This window comes from Misgurnus anguillicaudatus, chromosome 16, assembly GCF_027580225.2.
Source record: "Misgurnus anguillicaudatus chromosome 16, ASM2758022v2, whole genome shotgun sequence".
In the NCBI taxonomy this organism is placed as follows: Eukaryota; Metazoa; Chordata; class Actinopteri; order Cypriniformes; family Cobitidae; genus Misgurnus; species Misgurnus anguillicaudatus.
Window position 1 is genome coordinate 17,252,272 of NC_073352.2, and position 25,684 is coordinate 17,277,955.

General features: G+C 37.0%; 2 protein-coding genes across 5 annotated transcripts; both read left to right on the top strand.

The window, feature by feature from the left end:
- Positions 1–263: 263 nt before the first annotated feature.
- On the top strand, positions 264–18,761 carry phf6 (PHD finger protein 6). 3 transcript variants are annotated; one of them, XR_008637330.2, is made up of 12 exons: positions 264–420; positions 5,257–5,410; positions 5,635–5,736; positions 5,860–5,993; positions 6,094–6,140; positions 6,249–6,412; positions 7,032–7,175; positions 7,296–7,400; positions 7,496–7,629; positions 7,814–7,943; positions 9,214–9,630; positions 18,655–18,761. XR_008637330.2 is itself a non-coding variant. In XM_055178099.2 (11 exons), the coding sequence occupies exons 2-10, from the start codon at positions 5,279–5,281 to the stop codon at positions 7,941–7,943; spliced, it is 1,092 nt and encodes a 363-aa protein (XP_055034074.1). In that variant the 5' UTR covers positions 264–420; positions 5,257–5,278; the 3' UTR covers positions 9,214–9,789. The 3 variants fall into 3 exon arrangements, 2 of the variants coding, with proteins under 2 accessions (XP_055034074.1, XP_055034075.1); XM_055178099.2 differs by lacking the exon at positions 18,655–18,761 and having other exon boundaries at positions 9,214–9,789; XM_055178100.2 differs by lacking the exon at positions 18,655–18,761 and having other exon boundaries at positions 420–536; positions 9,214–9,789.
- Positions 11,292–23,824, top strand: hprt1 (hypoxanthine phosphoribosyltransferase 1). Of its 2 annotated transcripts, XM_055178105.2 has the most exons (10): positions 11,310–11,461; positions 15,487–15,672; positions 18,655–18,761; positions 18,936–19,119; positions 19,379–19,444; positions 21,300–21,317; positions 21,419–21,501; positions 21,617–21,663; positions 21,937–22,013; positions 22,190–23,824. In XM_055178105.2, the coding sequence occupies exons 2-10, from the start codon at positions 15,670–15,672 to the stop codon at positions 22,235–22,237; spliced, it is 633 nt and encodes a 210-aa protein (XP_055034080.1). In that variant the 5' UTR covers positions 11,310–11,461; positions 15,487–15,669; the 3' UTR covers positions 22,238–23,824. The 2 variants fall into 2 exon arrangements, with proteins under 2 accessions (XP_055034079.1, XP_055034080.1); XM_055178104.2 differs by lacking the exon at positions 15,487–15,672 and having other exon boundaries at positions 11,292–11,461.
- The last annotated feature ends 1,860 nt before the right edge of the window (positions 23,825–25,684 follow it).

The window sequence follows — 25,684 nt, forward strand, 5'->3', positions numbered from 1 at the left end:
ACTATAGTTACTATAGTAAAACGGCCAAATGTTAAGATTTGTAACAAAACAAAAACATCAATAATTTATTTATACAAACTTAAATATGCGTTAACCAAAATGTGCATCATACGTCTGTGTTTCGAATTTCGAAACATAAAGATGTTTAAAGATCGTTTCTTCACAAAAAATTAAATACAATATGTTACTAAATACAGTTCATCCGCATTTGCTCATCTAGGCCTGTTCCTCAATCTAACTTGACCACAGTAAGGGGCGTGCGCTTTAGTGTCTGACAAACTTGCTTTTTGCAGTGCGTGACGTCACTCGTACGTCTCGCAATGGTGAGAGGCTGAGCGTGCGCGCTCTCAGTACACAGAGAGAGGAAGAGCACGCGCTCCCAGCCAGTCTAAATCTATCACCCCATTCAACACAGCAGCGGTAAGAACTTCTAATGTCACATTGACTCTGTAGCTTAAAGTTTTGGAGTTAGAAAAGGAATGGGGTGATTGGAAAAAAAAATGTCCGGGATAGCTTCGTCTTTTTTGGTGCGATAGGTAAATCCTTTTCGTGTGGCGGGTCTCTACACGTGAAGCGGAAAAATAATAGCGCATCGTAAAACCTATTGTAAACATAAAACAAAATTATTCTTTATAATAATCACAGAAGTTCAAATTTAGATTTTAAGATCACAACTGTGCTTATTTGTATTGTTGTAACTATCGTTTGAACTGGGCCTTAACGGGGTTCACTAATAAGAATACAATTTTTGAATGAATTGGGGGGCATCATATTTGGCATAGCCTTATAATAGTTATTATTAAGTAGAAAGTGAAAGAGGTCTGGGGACTAAACAAATCCTTTGTTGAAGGCCTGTACATCCTACTCGTCTTTTATGTGTGAACGCAATCTAAGGTATGCTTAAATGTTCCTTGAACATTTTAGAGGGGTTTCATTGAGTCTTGTGAGCAGGTTGTATCAGCTGTTCTGTTGGATAGAGTGTGTCGCGCGCCGTGTGTTGCGTTGCTGTTTGTGTTGTAGCGCGAGAGCAGTTTCACAGCTATCATGGCAGCGGCGCTGCTGTATCGCGGGAACGCGGACAAAAACAACGTGGCTCAAAACAACGTTATCGATCTTAATACGCCATATTGTATATTAATGATCATTATTTATATATGTTTGGGATTTTTTTGTTCTGTAAAAATGATGGAGGAGCCATCTTTAGTTTGCCAACTCGGTCAGAGCTGTGCATTGCAGTGTTTCCAGCACGCCACCCATCTACTTTTCATACGCTAATTTGTTTTTTGGCGAAAATGACGGTGTAGTTACCAAAAACTTACATTCATTTAGTTTTGTATGACTTTTTTGTACATAATCTGGAGTTTTGTTGTTTGGGAATTTTCCCGCCGTTTAAAGTCATGAATTCCTAGAGTGCACTTTATTTTGCAGTCTTTAACAGAGATAAATGTGTTTAAATATTTAATTACATTTTATACATCTTTGTGTACTGTTTAAAGTAAGGTCTCAGTTAAGCAACAGGGTTGTTTTACTACATCTTACTTAAAGATGAACATAAGATTCTGAGTTAAAAGATTAACAGTAGTAAACAGTTATTGTGCCCCAAAGTGTTCATGTACTGTAGTATTTGAGAAGACGCCTACATTTGTCATCTTTTGCCATAAAGATAATTTTAAGGAATTCTGAATGAATGACTGTCAAGCTGGGCACATATTTTTTAGAAAGGTTTGACATGCACCACACACATCAGTTCAATTGCACCTATTCAAGACACTGCTTATTTCTGTCATGTTGGTCAATCCTTTTATGCATTGCCTTTAAAGATCACCTATTTTCCGATTCATGATTTTACATATCCTTTGGTGTGTACGTGTGTGTTAGTACATGTTAACGATATGCAAAAGTTACAAATCCCAAAGTAAACAATGACGTGAGTTATCGTTTCCAACTTAAATCTCTTTTTTTGGACTACCACAAACACACGGATTGTAGGCAACAGTTAACTTCCTTTGCCTACTGCTTGTTGACGTGGAAACAACGTCATTATCATAATTCTGCCCGCTTCTGACTTACACCCGTAAATAGTCTGTTTTCATATAAATTTTTTTTTACAATGCCTAAACCATGATTCGAACGCAAGCTTTCTGCAGTGCAGACAGAGTAGCGCTTGTTGTTTGTCGTTTCTACGATCACAAATGCAGACATGGTTTTAATGTTTTAAGTTTCCTTACCTTACCAATCTGTTACGTTCTGTTCAAGCCGCCCTGTCAAAGTTGATTGATCAGCATGGTCATCTGAATTTTCTGGATTAGATTTGTATTGATAAGGTAGTAAAGACGATATCATAAAACTGGCAGTTCTGGATCTTCTGATTGGTTGAAAGCGTTCTAAGCTGTGGTAAAATACCCTGGTGGTAACCCCATGCTTCAGACTGTAAATTTGGATTTATTGGGTGGGCTTGGCGTGGATGAGTGGTGGGAAGAGATGGATGAACAAAGAAGACACGCTGAAATTAATTTAGAAATGAAATTAGTACTCATAAACAAACTATGTTAACTTATAAAAATAAACACCACAGTCTTTAATCATATTTTCATTGTGTCTTTGCTGCATCTGTGTTGCTTGGAAACTGCTCTATTGCAGCCACACTTGATTCTGAGGAACTACTTTGTTTGGTGGAAGAGTGGAATATTTGTACTAATATAAGTACAATTCACTAAGTGCCTAACAACGCCCCTTAGCTGTTATAAAATTCACTGTAACCCACTTCTTCTTGGGGGTTATTGCTTTATTACATCCTGTTAGTATTGCATTGGGAGCCAATCTTACAAATACAGTAAGGAACGTCACATTTCCAGCTGATGTCAGAGGTATTCAGGCCAATCACAATGTTCTGGTTAGCTGACCAATTGGAGGACACTGTGCTTTTCAGAACGATGAGCTTTGTACAGAATCAAAGCGTTTCAGGGAGGCAGGGAATAAAGGAGCAACAATAATGTACGGTATGTGGAAAATGTGTTTTTTAACCACAAACACTTTGTATTATACCAAATACAGTAATATCGTTTTAACCAATGTAATAGGGGCTCTTTAAAGGAGCATTTCACCCGTAGAAACATTAATCTTTATTGAAAGTACGTCATATTTGTAGTCTGGGGGTCTATGGCAGCCCATAGAACCGTACGTAGGAAAGTTATGAAATTTGGGACACTGATAGAGGACTGTCCAAATAATATCCACAGCAAATTTTGAGTCTCTATCTCAAACCTGCTCGTGCCACCAACAGTCCAAATTTGCACTTACGTTTTTGTTTATAACTTCTGTCCCGCAGGTCTTAGTAGCAAAATTCTTGTTTCTTGTGATTCCTTGGCTCAAGAAGACGATTTGATTGGACCCTATGATGTCATTTTCAGTCGTGACAATTTTTTGCCATTTTGAATTATTCATACTTTTTGAACTCGTCCTAAAGCTTTGGCTGATTTGCGTGAAAATCGGTGTGTAGCATCTACTGACACTCAGGACAAAAATCTATGGAATTAATGTCGATTCGCAAATTTGTTTCCGTATACAGCGTCAAAGAATTTTATGCAGTGCGCAATAAAATGGATTTGAGGCTGTATCTTCACCAAAGTCACGCGTATTGTCACGACACTTGGTAGTTGTGATGCCAGTCAGGTACTGAGGGTGCGTGCACAGCTTCGTCCAGTGCCACCTAGTGGTCAGACGAATGTTTACATGCCTAAAACTTTGGCTGCGATCAACGTATTTTTACGGGACTTGTTTCCTTGGAGTTATAAATAGTTGCTTAGTCCAACTATACCAAACATGCACTTAAAAAACTCGTGAATATTCTGATCGAGCATTATTCCGATCGACTCGAAACCACCATAGGAAGAACAATGCATTACATTATATTAAAATTTCCATTAGAAATCGCCAAAAATTGCAAGAAACGAAAAACTACCTTCAAATTTTGTGTTTTGTTTACACGTAAATGGTTATAACTCCGCAACGAAATTTGTTTTTTTTTTTTCACCAGATTTGATACGCTGATTTACGAGAAGAGTCTGAGGCCACACCAAAAAATTGTATGCTTGCACCAATAGTTGGCCTTATAATTGAACAAAACCTTTGATATTAAGCAAGCCTTATGTGTTTCTTTGCTAAACTAAAGTGTATAGTCATGAAACTAGCTAGATGTAACACAGTTATGACCTGAGGTTGCATGCACAATTTTGTCATTGCGCCACTTAGTGGTTTTGAGAGAGAGAAATTGTACATCTTAAACCTTGAGTCATCAGTGATTATTCCTTTCATGGCTTGGAGTATAATCATTGGTGAATGTCAATTCACGCCCTAGCAACCAATGAGAATACCTTATCAACCGCTTTCGCCTATATCTCTGCATCAGAACATCGTAGAGACATTGAGGTGGGCTGTATTAACTCATTAACCCCACTGTAACATTTTGTGACCCGTGTTTTAGCCAACAATGCTCCTCGAGAAGAGAGGGAGAGGTTGCACTGAATGAGAAAACAGCTTTTTTGCTAATAGCTTTTATATTCTTACGTCTGAAATCAAGAGGTTTTCCTAGGTTCTTTAATCTGCTCATCCAAACTCAATTTTACTTCCTTCTGTGCTCTTTTTGGCTTGGCCCCGGTAATTGCTGCTTGCAGCTATATTTTATTTTTGTAAGTGAGTCAAACCAACTGGTACCAACATCACGATGCATAAATCTCAATACTTTTGTTTTCCCATCAAGAATTAGTCCTGGCCTAGTTAGGACTATGACAAAAGATGGAGTCAAAAGACTAACATGGTTTGAATTAAAGTCTTAGGGGAAAATAATCTACAAAATGATTACCAACTATAACTGTATTGCCAAGAAAAAATGTTGTTTTTGACAAATTTTGATTTGCTCAGAATGAAAAAGGTGTTATAATAGTTCATGGGAACATGAGAGAAATGACAACAAATATTCAAAACAACGTTTATACTTGCATTACAAATACTTACATAATATGTTGAGTGTGATTTTAATATTTGTACTCATGTTTAGAGAGTAATTACTCATAAATTACTTTGATAACAGAAGCAGATAATTAGTTTCAGATATCTTTTTATAAATTGCTTAGCATGATGGCGTATTCTTGCTGTATATGCTCACCTACACCTAAAGGGTTGTCTTTGTGGATCTGAGCAGCTACAATGTTATCCCTTTCCTCCCTGTACATTGCAGTCTTTTTTTTTGTGCTTTAGGACAGATTCATGAAAACAGGTCATGTCCGGACAGAGAAAAGGAGCTTCAGCACGTCTTCGAAAATGTGCCTTCTGTAGAACCAACCGAGACAAGGAGTGTGGACAGTTACTGGTATCAGAAACCCACAGAGTGGCAGCCCATCACAAATGCTTGGTAAATGAGCGTGTCCACCTGCTTTGTTTCATTTTGTTAGGGGTGGATGGATATACGGTGGCTCCTTTTTTGTTATTACTGGAGAAACAACTGCAGTCGTGGCGTTGAATGCCTGAGCACTGGTCTCGGGGTAAATTAACATGTGCATAATCTAATGTGGTGTGACCGTTATTTTACTTGTATATCTGACTTAATTTTATACATTTTACCTTCTTTATACTCAGCTTTTCTCCTCAGCATTGGTAACATCACACTCAGAAAACGAAAACATTGGAGGCTTTTCGATTGAAGATGTAAAGAAGGAGATAAAGAGAGGAAATAAACTGGTAAGTATCCAAACCAACTAGCCTAGTTAAACTCAGGGGTTTAGTTGGGCTAAATATAGAGAATCAAAATAGCAGCAGGTACTGCAAAACGAGTTTCCTGTTACCTGGTTATTTCCTGTTCAGATGTGCTCTTCCTGTCACCGGCCTGGGGCAACGATTGGCTGTGATGTGAAGACATGTCGGCGAACGTATCACTATTACTGCGCTCTGTGGGACAAGGCTCAGACCAAGGAGAATCCCTCTCAAGGAATCTACCTGTGGGCATTATAATTTTATTATTTTATCGGTTTAGTTGTATGATTATTATTACATTTATTTATTTTTATTTATTTATTCACTTTTTGTTTTTCTTTTTAGTGTATATTGTCGGAAACACAGAGACGCCTCACAAGACGCTAGTGATGGTAATGGTCTTTCTTTATTTGGAAGAAATACATCAAGAACTTACTTTGTTTATTGGTGGCAATTTATCTGAGAAATATTTGCATTTACTATTAATTTGTTATTCCCAGATGAACAGGCAGTTGGAGCCAATGACTCCGATTCGTCTCCCCCAAGGAGCAGAGGCAGGGGGCGTTTTGAGAAAAGCAGAATCAGAGGTGTATCGCGTGGACAATCGGATGATACACGATCCACCTCTTCACAAGGCAATGATGACACAGAGAGCTCCTCGCATGTAAGCCACTGCAATAAAAACCTACTATTTATATATATATATAGTCACTACTCTGACTCACTGGATTATACCATTTCTGTTATTCTGTATTATCGGTATCTAAGTTTTGCTTTTTAAATGGTTCCCTCACAAAATATCTAATATAAAAAAGAAAAGACAGTATAGTCTAAGTGGGATTTGGTTATCTGAGCCAATGAATGATAACCCATGAATTGTCCCAATTTAACTATGCTTGCAATGTCCAAATTCTAACCAATATCTTGTTTTAGTGTGTGTGTTTTTTTTGTTGGGGGGTGTAAAAATCTCCCATCCTCTTCACTCATAATACTTAATAGATGCAATATTTTAGATACCCTTTGTTTGATTAGATTTATGATATTGAGTTAGGAAAATTTGGTAAATTACTTTTCATTTTGCTTCATTCCTGAATTGCATGGGTGGTAAAAAAAACTAATCAAATCGAAACGCATGTTGCAGACAATGCAGAGATTATTGCAATATAGACATAATATACAATACTCATTATACGCAACACAGATTGTGCAAAATATTTACACAGTGTATGCAAGGTATACACAATAAATATTGATAAATAGTGGTGTGGTTGTGTGTGTTACAGCGGGATCGATCTCCTCTTAGAGGCAGCCCTAGTGATTCAGGCCTTCGCTGTGGTTTCTGTCATGCTGGTGATGAAGAGAATGAACTGCGGGGTGTGCTTCACTCCGACAGTGCTAAGAAGGTTGCTGCTCATTACAAATGCATGGTGAGGCTTCCTAAAAATCTAAATCTGTGGGTTATTTTTGAACAATTTTAAAACTGTATTTGATTTAGGTTTGAACAGGTCTATTTTAGCTTGTTCCAATACAATTTTCAATTTTTACAGCTTTTCTCTTCGGGAACCGTCCAGCTAACTACCACCTCACGTGCCGAATTTGGGAACTTTGACATTAAAACGGTTATCCAGGAAATAAAGCGAGGAAAAAGAATGGTGAGATTTTTCTGGTTATATGGTCGATGACATGTATTTTCACAGATTAAGATTCATTCAATAAGTATTTTAAAACGAAGTTACTTTAATTTCAGAAATGCACTCTGTGTGCCCAGCTTGGAGCAACCATCGGATGTGAGATAAAAGCTTGTGTGAAGACCTATCATTATCACTGTGGCCTACAAGACAAGGCCAAATACATAGAGAATATGGCTAGAGGCATTTACAAGTAAGATCTGCCTGTTAATTGTTATGTTAATACTTATCACATTTTAATGATCTGGCACTATAATCGTAGGCAAAATAAGGCTTGTGACCCTGGACACCTGCGTCAAGCAGTTCTTGCGTTCTCATACTTAAAAAAAATGCTTTCTTGCTTAAGAATTTGTAGTAAATCTAATGTTTATTCCTAGACTGTACTGTAAGAATCACAGCGGAAATGAGGAAAGGGATGAGGAAGATGAGGAGCGGGAGAATCGCAGTAGAGAGAGAGCTGCTTTTGACAACAGAGCAGATCCTCCACTTCAGGTCAACGGCAGCTAGGTGGGATTCTGCTTATGTATTATACATATACACTCACCTAAAGGATTATTAGGAACACCTGTTCAATTTCTCAATGCAATTATCTAATCTCCCAATCACATGGCAGTTGCTTTAATGCATTAAGGGGTGTGGTCCTGGTCAAGACAATCTCCTGAACTCCAAACGGAATGTCAGAATGGGAATGAAAGATGATATAAGGAATTTTGAGCGTGGCATGGTTGTTGGTGCCAGACGGGCCGGTGTGAGTATTTCACAATCTGCTCAGTTACTGGGATTTTCACGCCCAACCATTTCTAGGGTTTACAAAGAATGGTGTGAAAAGGGAAAAACATCCAGTATGCGGCAGTCCTGTGGGCGGTCAGAGGAGAATGGGCAGACTGATTCAAGCTGATAGAAGAGCAACATTGAATGAAATAACCACTCGTTACAACCGAGGTATGCAGCAAAGCATTTGTGAAGCCACAACACGCACAACCTTAAGGTGGATGGGCTACAACAGCAGAAGACCCCACCGGGTACCACTCATCTCCACTACAAATAGGAAAAAGAGGCTACAATTTGTCTCGATTTCTGTTGAAACATTCAGATGGTAGAGACAGAATGAGAACATGGATTCATCATGCCTTGTTACTACTCTGCAGGCTGGTGGTGATGGTGTAATGGTGTGGGGGATGTTTTCTTGGCACACTTCAGGCCCCTTAGTGCCAATTGGGCATCGTTTAAATGCCACGGCCTACCTGAGCATTGTTTCTGACCATGTCCATCCCTTTATGACCACCATGTACCCATCCTCTGATGGCTACATCCAGCAGGATAATGCACCATGTCAGAAAGCTCAAATCATTTCAAATCAGTTTCTTGAACATGACAATGAGTGCACTGTACTAAAATGGCCCCCACAGTCACCAGATCTCAACCCAATATAGCATCTTTGGGATGTGGTGGAACGGGAACTTCATGTCCTGGATGTGCTTCCCACAAAACTCCATCAACTGCAAGATGCTATCTTATCAATATGGGCCAACATTTCTAAAGAATGCTTTCAGCACCATGTTGAGTCCATGCCACGTAGAATTAAGGCAGTTCTGAAGGCAAAAGGGGGTCAAACACAGTATTAGTATGGTGTTCCTAATGATTCTTTAGGTGAGTGTGTGTGTATATATATCTCAGCTATACACACGTGGTATGTTTGACCAACCAGGTTACAATGGAAGGAAATGGAGATGATTTAAGTTACCTGTGATTATGTTAGTTCCTGTGTGTTTTTCAGATGGTGCATGAAGACAGAAGACACAATACCATGGGGGCAAAAGACATATTTTTGTATAACGCTTAATTAGAACCTAGGGGGCAGCTCAGTCACAACTCTTGACAATTTCTGTTTTACTCTCTTTGACAGCAGTATTTCATGGACATTGTGAATGAATGTAAGTTCAATATCAGATGACATTGATATGTTAATGCAGTGTAAGTCATAACATAGCTGGATAGGTTTTATTTAAACATGGTATAATAATACTTACAAACACATGACTGAATAGATGGAACAGTTTCATCTATTTGTGCTTGCACCCCTAGTTTTCTCTTTGGCAGACTTTTCTCTGACAGGACCCACACAGAAGAGACTCTCTTTGACTTAATATATGGTGTCACCTCCAAGACATGAACTTTACAAAGCCTTTCAAAAGTAATTCTCTTTCATGGAACTGTCTTTACCTCTTTTTTCCCTCTTGCAACATGTATTATATTTTATTACTGTATTATACTCATAATATTGGATATATGTGGTTTTCTTTATAGTACGAGTCAGAATTAAAGAATATTGGCTAGCATGCACTTTTCTTTACCCAGTCTCACACGGTGTCATTCTTTTTTTTTTCCTCACATAACTAGTATGAGACACTAGCACAGGTCCACATGTCTCTAACTACACACTGTATGGTTTACAGTCTATGGTTCACACTTGTAATTGCCCATATGGTTTCAGTTTTTCAAAATAAGAGTCTTTCCGAAGAGCATCAAGATTCACATTTATAAAATGCTAAAGAAGTTGTTATTTTAAAATTTTAAATACTAAACATTTAACCTGACATGAAATGAAAATGTATTTAAAACTTTTAATAGGAAGACAGCAACAAGATTGTTTGTTTAAAAGAGCTTTAAGGCTGAAGGACAGTTAAGCCTTAAAGGGATAGTTCACCCAAAAATAATAATCCTGTCATCATTTACTCACTCTCATGTTCAGAGCTTTTTGCAAACAAATCATAAGCCCCATTCACTTCCATAGTATTCTTTTTTCCTACTATGGAAATCAATGGGGCTTATAAAAGGTTCGGTTACAAACATTTCTCAAAATATCTTCCTTCGTGTTCATCAGAACAAAGAAATTTATACAGGTTTGTAACAACATGAGAGTGGGTAAATGATAACAGAATTATATTTTTTGGGTGAACTATATATTTGAACCCAAACTATGGTAAATTTTTAATGCTAGGGTCCACATACCGTATGCATGAACGGAAGAGTGTGTGCGTAATGTACACGCACTACTAGATTTTTAAAACCCCATGTCGCAATGTGTATGCGCTGAATGCCTGCTTACTCGTACGAGTCAAACTACGATGCAAGGCTATGCTGTGAGTTTGACTGTGCGCGTACACGTAAAAACAGACTATACTTTGGGCTTAGCTTAGTTTATCACTGTGAGCACCTACAACAAATCTTTAGATAACACAATGTAGGCTAATGGTGATTTATATCATAGATCATATAGGTGTTTTAAATAAAATAAAGGGCATTTGAGTCATTTCCTATTGATAGATGTAAAATACACTTGGAGGATAGTTATATGTTTTGCTAACCTACTGGTCTCTAAACATAACCTTCAAGAAATATAACTATTTGCTATTAAGTGGCTTTCAAACTGAGGGGCCCCAAGATTGAACCAGGGGCCCCCAGTTTTGTCAATTTATCAAATAAAACATTAATGTATCATATATTCTGTGCAATTAAACCTCAGCACTACACTGAATAAATTTAATTTTTTGTTTAATTCAAATTTTAAGTTTTAAAATATTTATTTTTTGGGGGGCACAAACTAATGCACCATACACAAGGGGGGCCACACACCGAATAAGTTTTGAGAACCACTGCAATACATAAAATTAGAAAATACAGTTGACTTATTATATACAAGATACCACACATTAACACAATAATTTGGTTAATATTTTAAGTATAAATAACCTTGTTAATGCGACCTCATTGTAGACGTGTATCATCTGGTGAGTATCTCTTTAAATAGAACTTGGTTAACTAAACGCTGATTGGTTAGCGGTCGCCATTCCTCCCCTAAATACTATAACATAGAAAACACCCATGTACGGAAGATAGAAACTGCGCGCGCTCTCTGTTTTGAGGTTAAACTCGGACTACCATAACTCATTTTTGGTCACATTCGAGGAGTTCAGTAGCTCGATATAAGGACTGGCATGGCGTCTGACAGCTCTTGTATTGTGGTGAGTGCAACTGTACACACTTCAGTCATTTTTACAGTCTGCGACCCTTGATGAGTCACTAATGCACAGGCAGAATAATCAACCGAGTAATTTATAGGATTTAGACGATAACCCGTATAGCTTTAACTACAGTTTTTTGATTTTAAGAACGTATTCTAATGGATTATTTTTGTGTTGTGGTTAAGAAAACGAGCCTCGAGGGAGGGAGCACGTTTCACGCATGCCACATGTGATGGTCTGCTCATTCATTTTTGCACGTGAACCAAGTAGAAAATGAGCAACTGTATTTTTCCATTGAACGTGTTTGGTTTTTATTCAGGTTTAAGTTGTCAGACAGAATGAGAATCTGTGACCTGTGTGATTAAATGTATACTGTTGGATTTCTGTGTGTAAAATAGTAAAGATAACGGGCATTGTGTCCCGCATGGTGCTAAATAATAACAATGAGTTTGCATTTGTTTTTTTAATCTCATTGGGAACTAACGTTACTGTCACTGAAAACAGACTGCTGCGTATGTAGGAAGCTCACTTTGTTTTGTAACAGAAATCATGGACCTTGTTCCGTTAACTATTTAACATTCAAATGAAATATGTTACATAAAGAGTTTAAAAATCACACGGTTTTGCCCTCAATGCAAATGTATGCATAAACTGGGTTCCGTACTCTTGACAGAGGACACACGTGACACCCATGCGACATAAGCAGGAAATTTATGTAGGTGCCTGTGTTACATATATGGTCCAAAAGTCTGACAGCTTCTGTGAGTAATGTGCACTCTGGTGGCCATGTGAGAATGTAAAATCAATTTCTTATCAGGTGTTGTATAGATTTTGATTCCCAGGGAACACGCAGAGAAAATTTACTTGTATGCACTGTAATTTGCTTATGACAAAAGCGTCTGCCAAAAACATAAATGTGAAGTTTATTCAAACCAGTGTTAAGGAGGGAGTAAACTTCCCACTAAAGCCTTGCCAACAGGTGCATGTTATTGGTCCTTCAAGGACGTTGTGATAAATTTAATGGGAAGACCAAACATTAAAATGGGTCAAAATACTTATGCTTCCCTGGAATTATAACACACAGGTGCTGGCCCATCCTAAATAGTTAAAGCAATATGTTGCCCTGGGGGCGTATTACAGAAACTTTTATTAAGAATCTTAGGTCTTAACTTGATATGATGTGTTATATTAAGATTTTTCACAAATTCATATTACAGAAGCAAATCTTAAGTTGATTTAGGATTCTCATCTTATCTCACCAAATTTTATCTCATCTCTAGTTAGGAAATCCCAAATCGCTTAATCATGTTCGGCTATCAACTTTTACCAAGAAACCAACAATGCGTGAGCTGCTGCTGTACAGTAAACTAAATAATTATCCTTTTCATTTTAATGGGGCAGAAAAATACATTTTATTAAATTCATTGTAATCATAGTCTGTGTTTATTATTAGTATTTTAGCACATCATCTGTGAGTTATTATTAAGTTTAAACATTTAGCAAATGTGACTTATAAAAATGAAAAAAAAAACAATTCTTCCTAAGTGCTATTGTACATTTCAAAATTTGATAGAGACATGAGAAGAAATAGATGCTGAGTCAAGTGTTTACTGTATTTATTATGATCCCATCAAGTGTTCACTTAACTCTTTTTTAATAATGAGGGATGACAGAAATTGAAGATCGCTCCACTAGTGAGAAACATTGTGATTATATGAATGCGTGAAGGTAAAAAACATTCAAAGAGTAATCCAAACACAAACATTGCTGTTTTTCATCCTCCACTTTGATAACAATTTAATCTCATTCTCCCGCAGCTCTATCATAATGTGATTGTTTCAGCTGGCTATCATTAAAGTTTTAAGTTAGGACACCTGTGAGGTTTCCCTAAAGTTAAGACCGTTTTTAGGATGTTTTGTCAAGGTAGGATGCTTCTGTAATACCACTTTCCTATCAGGAGTTAAGATAAGAGAATGCATTTAGGAACGTCATTCTGTAATAGCTTTTGTCTTAAATGAGGACCTAACTGAAATTATTATGGTTACCAAACAGTTAAGATAAGATTTTAAAGTTAGGATTTTTCTGTAATACGCCCCCTGGACCACAAACCTTTCATAAGTAGTGGTAGCATGGGTATATTTGTAGTAATAACAAAAATACATTGTATTGGTCAAAATTATCAACTTTTTATGCCAAAAGTAAAGATTACGGTATGTTTCTTGAAGATATTTTGTACATTTCCTACTGTAAATATATTAAAAAATGTATCATTAGTAATGTGTGTTGCAACTTCATTTGGACATCTTTAAAGATACAGAGCCCGCCAGGTCATGCCTTGGAAAAATCCATGACCTGCAAATCCATGATCATGGTTTTCTAATTTGTCCCCTTAGTTTATAAACCATACTTGCAGATTATTAAACTGTTCCCTCAGTTTTACAAACCGTGCACACTAATTAGTATGCATGAGTTAACAGTCCGTGCTCTCAGTTTTTGCAATCCTTACTCACAAATTCATAAACCCTACATGCGCTTTCGCAATCCGTCCTCACGTTTTTGAAAACTGTACTCACGGATTTGTAACCACTCCCTCATTTTTTTTATCGCTTTGCTTCTTTTATTTGTGCTTTCCAAATCTTTCTATTCCAGATATTTTCAGGAATTAATTAATTAATAATCAAGTTTTTACTGTGTTAAGGTTAAATGTATACTTTCATAACTGGAAATGTGCTTTAAGTTGTAATATTTACGTTGTAATACTTATGTAATATTTTAATCGGATGCTACTTTCATATGTGCATTTAAAAGTAGCATGCAATTTTTAATAGTTATGCAATTTTATATAATTATTTAAAGACTTATTTGGTTAATGTTATTATTAAATAAAAATTGCATTCAGCCAAACACTGAAAAAAAATCTGTGCATCATTCATATTGTATTGGTTTGTACCCCCCCCCCTCTCTAAAAGTTGACACGGTAACATAATCCAATTCTCTATCTTTTTTCTTTTTTTTAGAAAATTGAGGAAATTCTCAATTTTAAAGAGAACCAATGGTCTTATGCTGCGTTTACACCAACTGCGGTAGAGTGATTTCAATGTTAAGTCAATGTGAAGACGCGTTGACGCGCGTCAGGTCCCGCGGCGCGGATGAGGCGTTTCCGCCTCATTCGCGTGTCTAGCTTGCGCGAATTGAGCATTGCGATACGCGCAAATGGTGCTTTTAGTGCATTTTGTCTTTGACGCGAACTGCCGGCTGACGCCCGAGTTGAAAAATTTGATCTTTGGTGGAAATTTCATGCCGCGTTAACCAATCAGGAGCCTGCTTACTGCTGTGGAGGCAGCCCCTCTCGGAGTCACTTATTCAACATGAAGGAACGCTTGATATTGTCCGTGAGCAGTCACCCGGAGCTATACGACACAAGTTCTTATTTCTATAGAGACAGTAATAAAAAGGACTTCACTTGGAAGATAGTCAGTGAGGACATTGGGCAACCTGTAATACACATTTTACTTTTGAGTCACGTGACGTTTATCGACCCGCGCTGTTTATTTTCCCCTTTAGTAAGGTTATCAAATACAAACCGGTAACTCTCTTGATAAATGCACAATCAACATCAGTCATCTTGCAAACAGACAACCACATAGCACTTGCCCCTCCCACAAGAAGCGGAGTTTACCTATGACGCTCGTCAAATGCTTGCTATTTCCGCGCATCTACTCCGCTCTACACGCGCGAATGCATTCAAAGTGTTCAAGCAGCAAACTAGGCGCGGTAGACGTGATTTTGACGCCTGAAACGCGGTTGGTGTAAACTCAGCATTACTCATGATTTTTAATTTCCTTTGTTGTGTACTAGTACATGTTAACGACATGCAAAAGGTACACACCCCAAAGTAAACAATGACGTGACGGTGAGTTATCATCTTTTTTCTTGGACATACACACAGATTGTAGGCAACAGTTTACTTCCTGGGATTGGTGATGTAGTAAAGATCGACATTATCTTCATTCCTCCCACTTCAGACTCAAGCCTGTTGGTTAACTCCTGTTAGCATTGCGACATGGTGAGGAGCGTCATATATTCGGCTGACGTCAGAGTTATTCAGACCAATCACAACACACAGATTAGCTGGCCAATGTGGGACACAGAGCTTTTCAAATCCGTGTGTTTCAGGAAGAGAGTGAAATCTGGAGCTACAAAAATGTATGGTATGTGGAAATTAATGTGTTTTTAACCATAAACCACGCAAACACATTGTATTATACCACATACAAAATAATGTTGTTTTTAGCAGTGAAATAGGTACTCTTTAAAAAATGAAGTTTTAACACATTGGGGCAGTTTCCCAGACAGGGATTAGACTAGTCCTAGACTATGTAAGAGTGTCCAAACTGAAAAAATATATCAGTGCCATATATCAGTGCCCTTTGTTTTGCATCAATATGCACACCAGTAATGTTTTTAGTAAGGCATGTTTGTTAAAACTAGTTATATTAACTAATTAAACTAAGGCCTAGTCCTGGTTTAAGATAATCCCTGTCTGGCAAACCGCCCTATTGTGTTCTTTACTGCGGAGCTGTTGTCGTGCTTGTGAACTGCAGATTTGTAAAATGTGGGAGGGGCTACAAATACGTGAGAACAGTTTGCAAAACTGGATTGTGAAAGCGTGCGAGTACAATTTATAAACTGAGGGTACAAATTACAAAACTGTGATCATGGATTTGCGGGTCTTGTTTTTTCTTTTTCCATGGAGTGAACTGCTGGGCCATTTTCTCAATATTTTGATTTTTTGCACCCTCAGATTCCAGATTTTCAAATAGTTGTATCTCGGCCAAATATTGTCCTATCCTAAGAAACCATATTGGAAAGCTTATTTATTCAGCTTTCAGAGGATATATAAATCTCAATTGACATTTATGACTGGGTTTGTTTTCCAGGGTCCCATATGTCTGTTTTTTATGTTTGCATTTTAACGGTGGGGTGCATGATTTTAACAAACACTTTGAAAAAGGGAGTCGGGCCAAGTACCAAAACACACTTGTAGCCAATCAGCAATAAGGGGCATGTCTACTAACCCACAGATATTCATAATAAAGCCTTTATTATGAATATCTATGTACTAACCAACATCGTTGCCTGGGTTGCGTATGTGTGGGGCGGGCCTTTCAAAAGAAGGTCCAGATTCTACTGGGTTAGGGACGTGTTTGTTTAGATGATTTCAAATATCAACATTGGCCTTCAGAGATCATGCACCCCGCCTTTAAGTGCTCTCAGCATCTTTGGAATTGATTAGGCTAAGTGGTGCCAATGACATCTGCCCTTAAATGCGAAAGATGTTAGGTCCGTTTCAAAGGGAGGATACTTTAAAAAGAATGATCTAGATCTGCAGCTATTAAAAGAACAGAGCCAAGACTGAATATTCATAAAAAGTCACACTCATGACATTGTGTGTAACATTCTCACCCTGTTGTGGATGAAGAAATTGTCTGTAAGCTAATATGTGACCCATTCTGCGAAAACGCAGCTAGAGTCAGTTTTTTTTTTACATAAAATCATCCTACATAATGTAAAGAACATTCTGTGAAAATAAAACTTTGATATCTTTAATATTGACTAAGACTGTGACAACAATTCAAATGAATGTGAAATCAATGATTGAAATCAAACTTCAAAATTGTCAGGCTAAAAATAAATACAAATGTAACAGACAAATTATATGACACAAAATGTCCAATGTTAACTTGTGGCTCAAATGATTTCGAGTTGCTTACACAATGGGTTACCAAGGTTAAAGGACAAGTTCGGTATTTTACACTTAAAGCCCTGTTTTCAGATTGTTTATGATGAAATAGAATGGTTTTGACTAAAATTTCGACATATGCGGCTGCCCCGAGAATTTTCGGGTGTTTGTTGTATCACCTCCCACCTTTGCAATGGCTGTATAAGTGCACTGGAACAATCCTTCCTAAAATGCATTAAACTTTCGTTTACAAAGACGTGAAACTCACCGAGTGGTCAGGGGTGTTCACTGATATGCTCACACAAAAATCGCTGCAAAATACGCATTCGTTTTATCGTAGTTTTTGCCAACTCCATTGACTTGTATTAGGTGTGCTGTGAGGTACGGTATTAATCCGCCCCAGGAACCTTGTTTGTATTCTTGCAATTTGCAAAGGTGGATTATCGCCACCAACTGGGCTGAAGTGTCTATTATTCAAGCTCTCAACGGAAAAATATACAGGTGTGAGGCGTTTGGAAAAATAGGTCCACAAGTTTACAACGAATGCTAAAACACCTGTTGGAAAGCATCTTTTGCAGCGATTTTTGTGTGAGCATATCAGTGAACACCCCTGACCACTCGGTGAGTTTCACGTATTTTTAAAAACAAAGGTTTAAAGCAACACTATGTAGTTTCCATGTAAAAAATGACTTACAGATCCCCCATGTGGTTGAAAAGTGCAACAGTGCCTGGTATCAGACACTCTTCTGCAGGCAGGGGGAGGGGCGGGGCTGTGTGCTCTACCCTCCACCACCTCTAAAATGTAACATTTAAATTAAACAAAACATATTACATTGTACAAAGTAGTGATGTTGGTTAGTAGGCTTATTTTTTGGGTTTAATTACACAAAATTTATGATAAATTAATGTGTTTTATAAAATGTCATAACACTGGGGCCTCCCTGGCACCGTCTCGCGGCCCCCCTGGGGGCCCCGGACCCCAGTTTGAGAACCACTGACCTAGGTGGCTGCTCAGGTTGCAGCAACAGTACAATTTGTCCAGTTAAAAGTTGTTCTATCACTGAAATAATTTTAGAGACATTATTTAAAGGTAAAAAAACTACATAGTGTTGCTTTAATGCATTTTAGGAAGGACTGTTCCAGTGCACCTATACAGCCATTGTAGAGGTGGGAGGTGAAACAACAAATACCGAAATTCTCGGGGAAGCCGCATATGTCGAAATTTCAGTCAAAACCGTTCTATTTCATCATAAACAATCTGAAAACAGGGCTTTAAGTGTAAAATACCGAACTTGTCCTTTAAAGGAAAAAGCACCTTTGCCCTACTACCCTATTTCATGAATCATGCTGCCGTCTGTTTGATTTTATCTGTAAAGCAGACTACTCACTGTCCTTTACCCCCTTATCAGCAGGTATGCTATGACTAAATAATGTTATATTTGTGTTTTAGATCAATGATGAAGAGCAAGGCTATGACCTAGACCTCTTCTGTATACCAAAACATTATGCATCTTCCTTGGAACGGGTGTATATTCCACATGGACTCATTTTGGACAGGTATCTTGCAAACACCATTTCCTTTTTTAATAAATCATATTTCCCCACGATCGTCATATCCAACGTGTTACATCATTTAGAGGAAGATGTATGTAATGAAATTGCAAATGATGTTTGTTTGTTGACATTTCAAGTAAGCAGAGCTGATAAGACTCTTTGACTTGACCTCTACAGAACTGAACGGTTGGCCAGAGATATCATGAAGGACATGGGCGGCCACCATATCGTAGCTCTTTGTGTGCTCAAAGGAGGCTACAAGTTTTTCGCTGACCTGTTAGATTATATCAAAGCCCTTAATCGCAACAGTGATCGTTCCATTCCAATGACAGTGGACTTCATTCGCCTCAAGAGTTACCAAGTAAAGACTATTAATCATTTATCTTTTATATGTGGATTTTCTTCTGTTAGAATAAATCAAGACATTCTCTCTTAATAAGCACATCCTTTTGTTGTGTCAACGTGTATGTTTAATCACCATAATAACTTGTTGTTTTAAGAATAAGTGTTGATCAATAGTGTTGTGACCTGACCATAGTCAGTATTACACAGAATTGTCCTATTTAAACTGAGTTAAATATATTGATCCTTGCTTTCTCCTTTTTTAATGTGTTAAACAGAATGACCAATCTACGGGTGAAATCAAAGTGATTGGTGGAGATGATTTGTCTACTCTGACAGGAAAGGTAAATATTATGAATCCTGATATTTTTTATGAATCATGCAGTTAAACAAACTCGCCATATTAAAATGTATTTATATATTAATGTTTTTATAAATAAATGTTATTTTCAGTAGCTGCATTTCCATTACCATTCAAATTGCGCAAATTAAAATAGCAAATTGAAAATGTGCCCAATTGAAACAAGGCAATTTTACATAGATGCCCATACATCGTAAAAACGTTTTTACTCTCGGGAATGTGTGGTCGACTTCGGCGTCACAAGAACCGACAAACACATGACATCAAAATACTGCTATTGCGATTTAGGAGTCGAATGCTCTGTATGCTTTTGAGTCACTCTTCCTGTATTTTGATGTCATCCCATGTCGTCTGCGCGTCGCTGTATAGACCCTTTTACTGTTTGTACACAATGATGACACGTATGCGCGTGCATTTTGGCAATGGAAGTATTGCGAGAATCAGCAGTGTGTCAAGCTACAGGAGCGGATTAAGCAACACAGACTGTGAAAGTTATTTTAAAAAGTTGACTTTATCAAATGGTATCCGGCTACCAGATCCATGTACTATAGTGGAGTGGATAGAAGACGTTAGCAGACGTGGCCAGATAACGTAAGGTATTTAGTTGAGAAACCGAGCGTGCACTCCCGAGGGAAATTACGAGCATATAAGTCACTGGATGCTTATGAATATGTTGTCTGTGGTATTCGAACAACACCACTTTCGTTGCCAAAATGCGCGCCTAACTATTTGATCACGTGGGCTGTAACGGTACATTCACACGGGACAAAAGCGTTAACGCTTAACCAAAGGCTTATCTGAAGTGTGGCCAACAGCCAATCACAGTGGCCGCTACACATGTTCCGGTCTTCTATAAACGTAACTGGCCGGCTCTGCCTAGGTTATTTGCATAAGGTGATCTGATTGGATGACGCACGCGTTGCCGCTTTAAAAGTTGAGAAATGTTTAACTTGTTTCCCGCGAGAAACATCACTGACGACGCGCCGACGAATCCCCAATTCAGATCGGCAATGCATGACGTCACCCGTTAAAAGTGAATGGGAAGTGTGAACGTACCATAAAAGTGTCTATGAAGTCGAACACACCCGACACCATGGTTTTTGGAATGACTTGAGGCAGAAATATGGTCCCTTTTTTACGTGTACGCGAGGGTCTGCATACAGTGCTTGTTATGCAATTTTCATCATCAGAAGAGTGTGCCTGTACTGTACGCGCACTACCAGAATTTTTAATACCCCCGCGTACGGGGTACACGTAGGTCGCGCATACAGGAGAATGTAGTTTGTTGCATTTGTTGAACCTCTGTTCAAATAACCTATACTTTGCAAATCTGTGCCTTTAACCGTGCGCATATATCAGGTAAAAAACATAAAAACAGACTATAGACCGTTTCATCGGGCGCACGTGCGGTGACGCGATAATCTTCTGTTCCAAACTTTTCTTCCGGTTTCTGTTTGTTTAATGGTCTGACTAGTTGCTGAAACTAAACTCTTAAACAAATACCTCGTCGAAAATAACAAATGTTTTGGATTCCTATGTAATCTACGTGTTGTTTATTTTGCTTGTTATATAAATAAACTTTTTTAAAAGGACTTTGTTGTTATTTATTCTTCGCAGAACTTTACTGGAAGTTACGTGATGACCACAAACGCTGCGTGCTTATGTTGTTACTGCTGAAACTGTCTATACTCCGGGCTTTATTGTGAGAGAACAAAATGATGCTTTAATGGAAACTTTTTACTGGAAATGCAGCTAGTGGCTCATAAAATACTTGTCTTGTCGCAGTTTCAAATGTTAATATTTGTTTTCTCCTTTTGGCATATTTTCTGGCACCAAAGAATGTCTTGATTGTTGAGGTATTTTAAATTTGTTCTTCATATTATATTGAGAAATTTGAAATATTGTATTATACATTAAATGTGTGAAGAGTATGTGTAATGTTTACTCTGTTTTTTAGGACATCATTGACACTGGGAAGACAATGAAGACATTGTTAGAACTTCTCAAGCAATATAATCCAAAAATGGTGAAAGTGGCCAGGTACGTAAGCTTTGTAAACATGGCTGACAATGTAATTTTTACTGTGTAGTAGTAACTCTTACGTGTTAACTTATGAGTTTAACTATACAATTATACAAATACATTTTCTTTGAAGTTTGCTGGTGAAGAGAACACCAAGGAGTGTTGGCTACAGACCAGACTGTAAGTTTATGAAAAGCACTTTAATAAATGTAGTACTTCAGTTGAGTACTCATACGTTATGTTTATAAATGGATGCATGCCAATGATGTCAGGATTTATTGTATTAAACTTTTGAAAGATTGTTAATAAAATGTGGTCATTTCAGTGCAATGCTGAGAGTTGGCCACAAGGTTGCACACTTTTTACCATTTCACAATAAATAAAACCTTTGTAGACAACATCAATTCAAAATGCACATTTATGTTTGTTATCGGTTTTATTTTCATCCTCCAGTTGTAGGATTTGAAGTCCCTGACAAATTTGTGGTTGGATACGCACTTGACTACAACGAGTATTTTAGAGATTTAAATGTAAGTAGTGACGACATACTTACTTAATCGTTTAGAATATGCAATACGTTTCATAATTTAAATTTTAAGTTCAAAGTAGTTGTAAAGTAGTGACCCATCAATATACATGATGCAGTTCACTTTTAGTAGCAGTGTTGCAATTTCTGCTCATTTTTGTCTCCCTCTTTGACTTGCAGCACATCTGTGTGATCAGTGAAACAGGAAAGGAGAAGTACAAAGCATGAGAAACCCTGAACTTCCCCCTCTAGCTGTGTATCATTTGTTTTTAATAGATATTTCATTTCTTATTAATTTCGTATTTCTCAGTTGTGCAGCTCATCTTGGGTAAGCAGGTCCTCCACTCAGGGTCTCTGGTGAGGTGTGCTGTTATTGCACCTTGCATTTACATTTGCTTTTACTTCCAACGGCATCTTGTGATTTTCAAGCACACATTAGTAACCACAAACACTTCACAATTCAGTACATGACAATAGTGGTTTTAAGACTGCTGCTCTGAGTCTTTAAAGCGTTTTTAAAAAAAATGGTTTAAGGCCAAAATCCCTTTAATTTATTAAAATGATTTGTGTGTGATATTTTGAATAGGTGCTTGTGATTAAGACTTATATAGATCACACTGAATAATGCTGTTAGGTTGCTTGGCCCTGCCTATTCAGTATTTGAAAGATCATAATTTGTAAATTTGCTCTAATGGCGAAATGGAGAACATTTATATTTCCCAGACTATTTGCAGTGTATTGCATCATAAAATACCACTGTAATATGTGCCCTGTCTTGAATGATTAATATCAGTGTAATGATTTTAATGTTAATGTTGGAGGTTGAATGCTTTAACATCTGAATGTACTTAGAAAAGCAACAGGGAACCTGATTTTCCAATCACAATTCAAACCTGTTGACATTTTAAAGCAAAATATCACATTTTATTTCAGTTTTTATTTGTAGCAGTGTTAATTTCTTCTGCCATGGTATTTATTTGTCCAATTACATTGGCGTTTTTAAAAATTATGTTAAATTAGAAATTAAAATAATTGTATGGAGCCTTATATAGTTGTACAACTTGTTGTGCTACCATACAAATATTGTAATGAAAAGAAAAATGTTTAAAGTGACATTTTATTTTTTTAATCAATCTTAAATCTTGTCATTAAATTATTTAAAATAATTTACAGTGTTTTCCCAAATTTAGTTATCATTCAAATATCTTTTAAAAGACATGACCCAAGGCATTGTTATTAAATCCTGTTATCATGTTGTCCGTTAATGGCATTGGATCAAACTTGAATTTGTTTTTATTTAATATGAATGTCATAAAATGTTAGTAACATTGCCAATACAAGCTTGTTTCATTCTTTCTTTTTTGCTGCTATTTTTTTTTAAGTTGGATGCAAAGAAGTCAGATCATGTTGATAATTTCTGATTTATTTATGGTAACTGCATTGGTCATCTACAATACAAAGAAGGCAAGAATCATCACATAAATGCATGTATTGTCAGCTTTGGCGAGTGCAGCTCATAGGTTTCTGTAAGTGCTGACAGGCCGTACTATAGCAGAACAGTAATACTGGATAACACCACATTCACCTCCAGTATTTATGTGCTGCTATAGTACATTCCCTTCAAAACTGGTTTCCTCTTGCGCATTGTTCAGGAATTGTTGCCGGAGGAACGAAAGATAGCCAAAGGTTCACCAGTAGCTCCTCATGATCTCCCTTTTTAAAACATAAAGTGATGTGCTGCTGGTGTAAACAAAATAACCCAGCATATTTTAGTATGTAGATATAGTACTCCATTAATAAACATTTATAAAGCGATCATGTCTATTATTTCAACTCTATGGGGCAATTTCCCGGACAGGGTTTAGACTAATTCAGGACTAGGCCTTAGTTATTTTAGGACAAACGAACCTTACAATAAAATGATACTGGTGTGCATCTTGAGATGAAACAATAGCACTGATATGTGTTAAAATATGCATTTTAGTCTAGGACTAGGATAAACCCTGTCTGGGAAACTGCCCCTATGTGTTTTTGAACAGTTATTTTTTATTTTATCAGTATGTGAAGACATAATATTATTTAGAAATTTATTTTTCACATATTAGTTAGCACTTACATTGTGCTCATGTCTATATGTATGTGTGTATATATATATATATAGGGATGCACCGATACTGGTATCGGCCTCGATACCACATTTTCTAAAGTACTCGTTTAAAGTCCCCCGATACCGGGGATTGATACCATGGTCTGAGAAATGTCTACGTTTGAGCGGCATGTAAGGGGTTAATGCCTCTTGTGTTGTCCAAAGAGGCAGAGTTTACAACAAACTGGAAAACTAGTCCCTTTTTTGTTAAATTATATGAATAAAGCTGTTACTTGTAAATTTAAATCATGTTTTTTTTATTAAGTACTCTGTATCGGTATCGGCAAGTACTACTCGTATTCCAAAAAAGTGGTATCGGTGCATCCCATATATATATATATATATATATATATATATATATATATATATATATATATATATATATATATATATATATATATATATATATATATATATATATATAATTCTGTACGAAGTTGTATATGTTATTAAAAAGACGAGGGCGCCCTGATGGGTATGAGAGGAATAACAGCTTGTTGTGGTGTTACATAGGCCACAAACTTTCATCTTAGGGATCCGATAATCAGAGACATAAACATTTATTTTTGTTATATATACTATATACACTGGTATTAAATAAATAAGTATATAAGTGCAAAATTTTACAAAGTAGTTGTCAGTATAGTCTGTATAAGTAGGGACACATCTTTATTTAATTTGAGGCAATACATCAAATAAAGTACTGCTGTGTTGAGTACGTACTTGTTGGTTGGCAACTAATTAAGTACACAAAATAAAAGCATTGGGCAAGTCAGACATGACCAGACATATCCTCAATTCAACACGTCAAGGTCTGGTGTGTTAAGGGCTCAGAGCGACCTTACCTTCTTTTTTCTTTTTTTATACATTTAATAAAGTGTGCGTGTAAATAAATAATATAAAACCATTAGTCAAAATTAGACTGCAAAAGCAAGCTAAAAACATTGTTTAAACAGAATCATGAGGAAAATGCACAAACACAAACAAAAATTATATATTATTATTATTATTATTAATAAGATTAGGAATGTTATTAAAAAAGTATTATATAAATAGTTTTATAGTCCATTCTGAGAGAAGGAAAGAAAAACAGACGCATAAGTTACGCACATTCAGCTGAATGCCACATACAGGGTGTAGTTAACTGCTGCCTACTCAGCATTTTCACAATAATTGTATATAACCACCGACGTATCCCAGAGTAAAAGTGTATGGGATCAAAATTTAAAGACGTAAATATATATTTCCAAATGAAATGTTAGTTGCCCTTTTTCGTCGAAAACTGTATATCAACCGACCATGGGGTGTTTCCTCAGTTGCGATTATACAGGTTCCCTAAATAGACATCTTCGTGCTAATAATAAAAGAGGATGCTTGCTAGGGGGGTATATTGAGAAATACAAGTTAAATACAAAGGAGAGATGAGGAAAACGAACTTTTGATTGACACTCGTCAGAATGAACTTGATATTGTATATGTAGACAAAGTTGCATTAAAGGTTGTTACTTTTCTTTGCGCTCTACTACGGC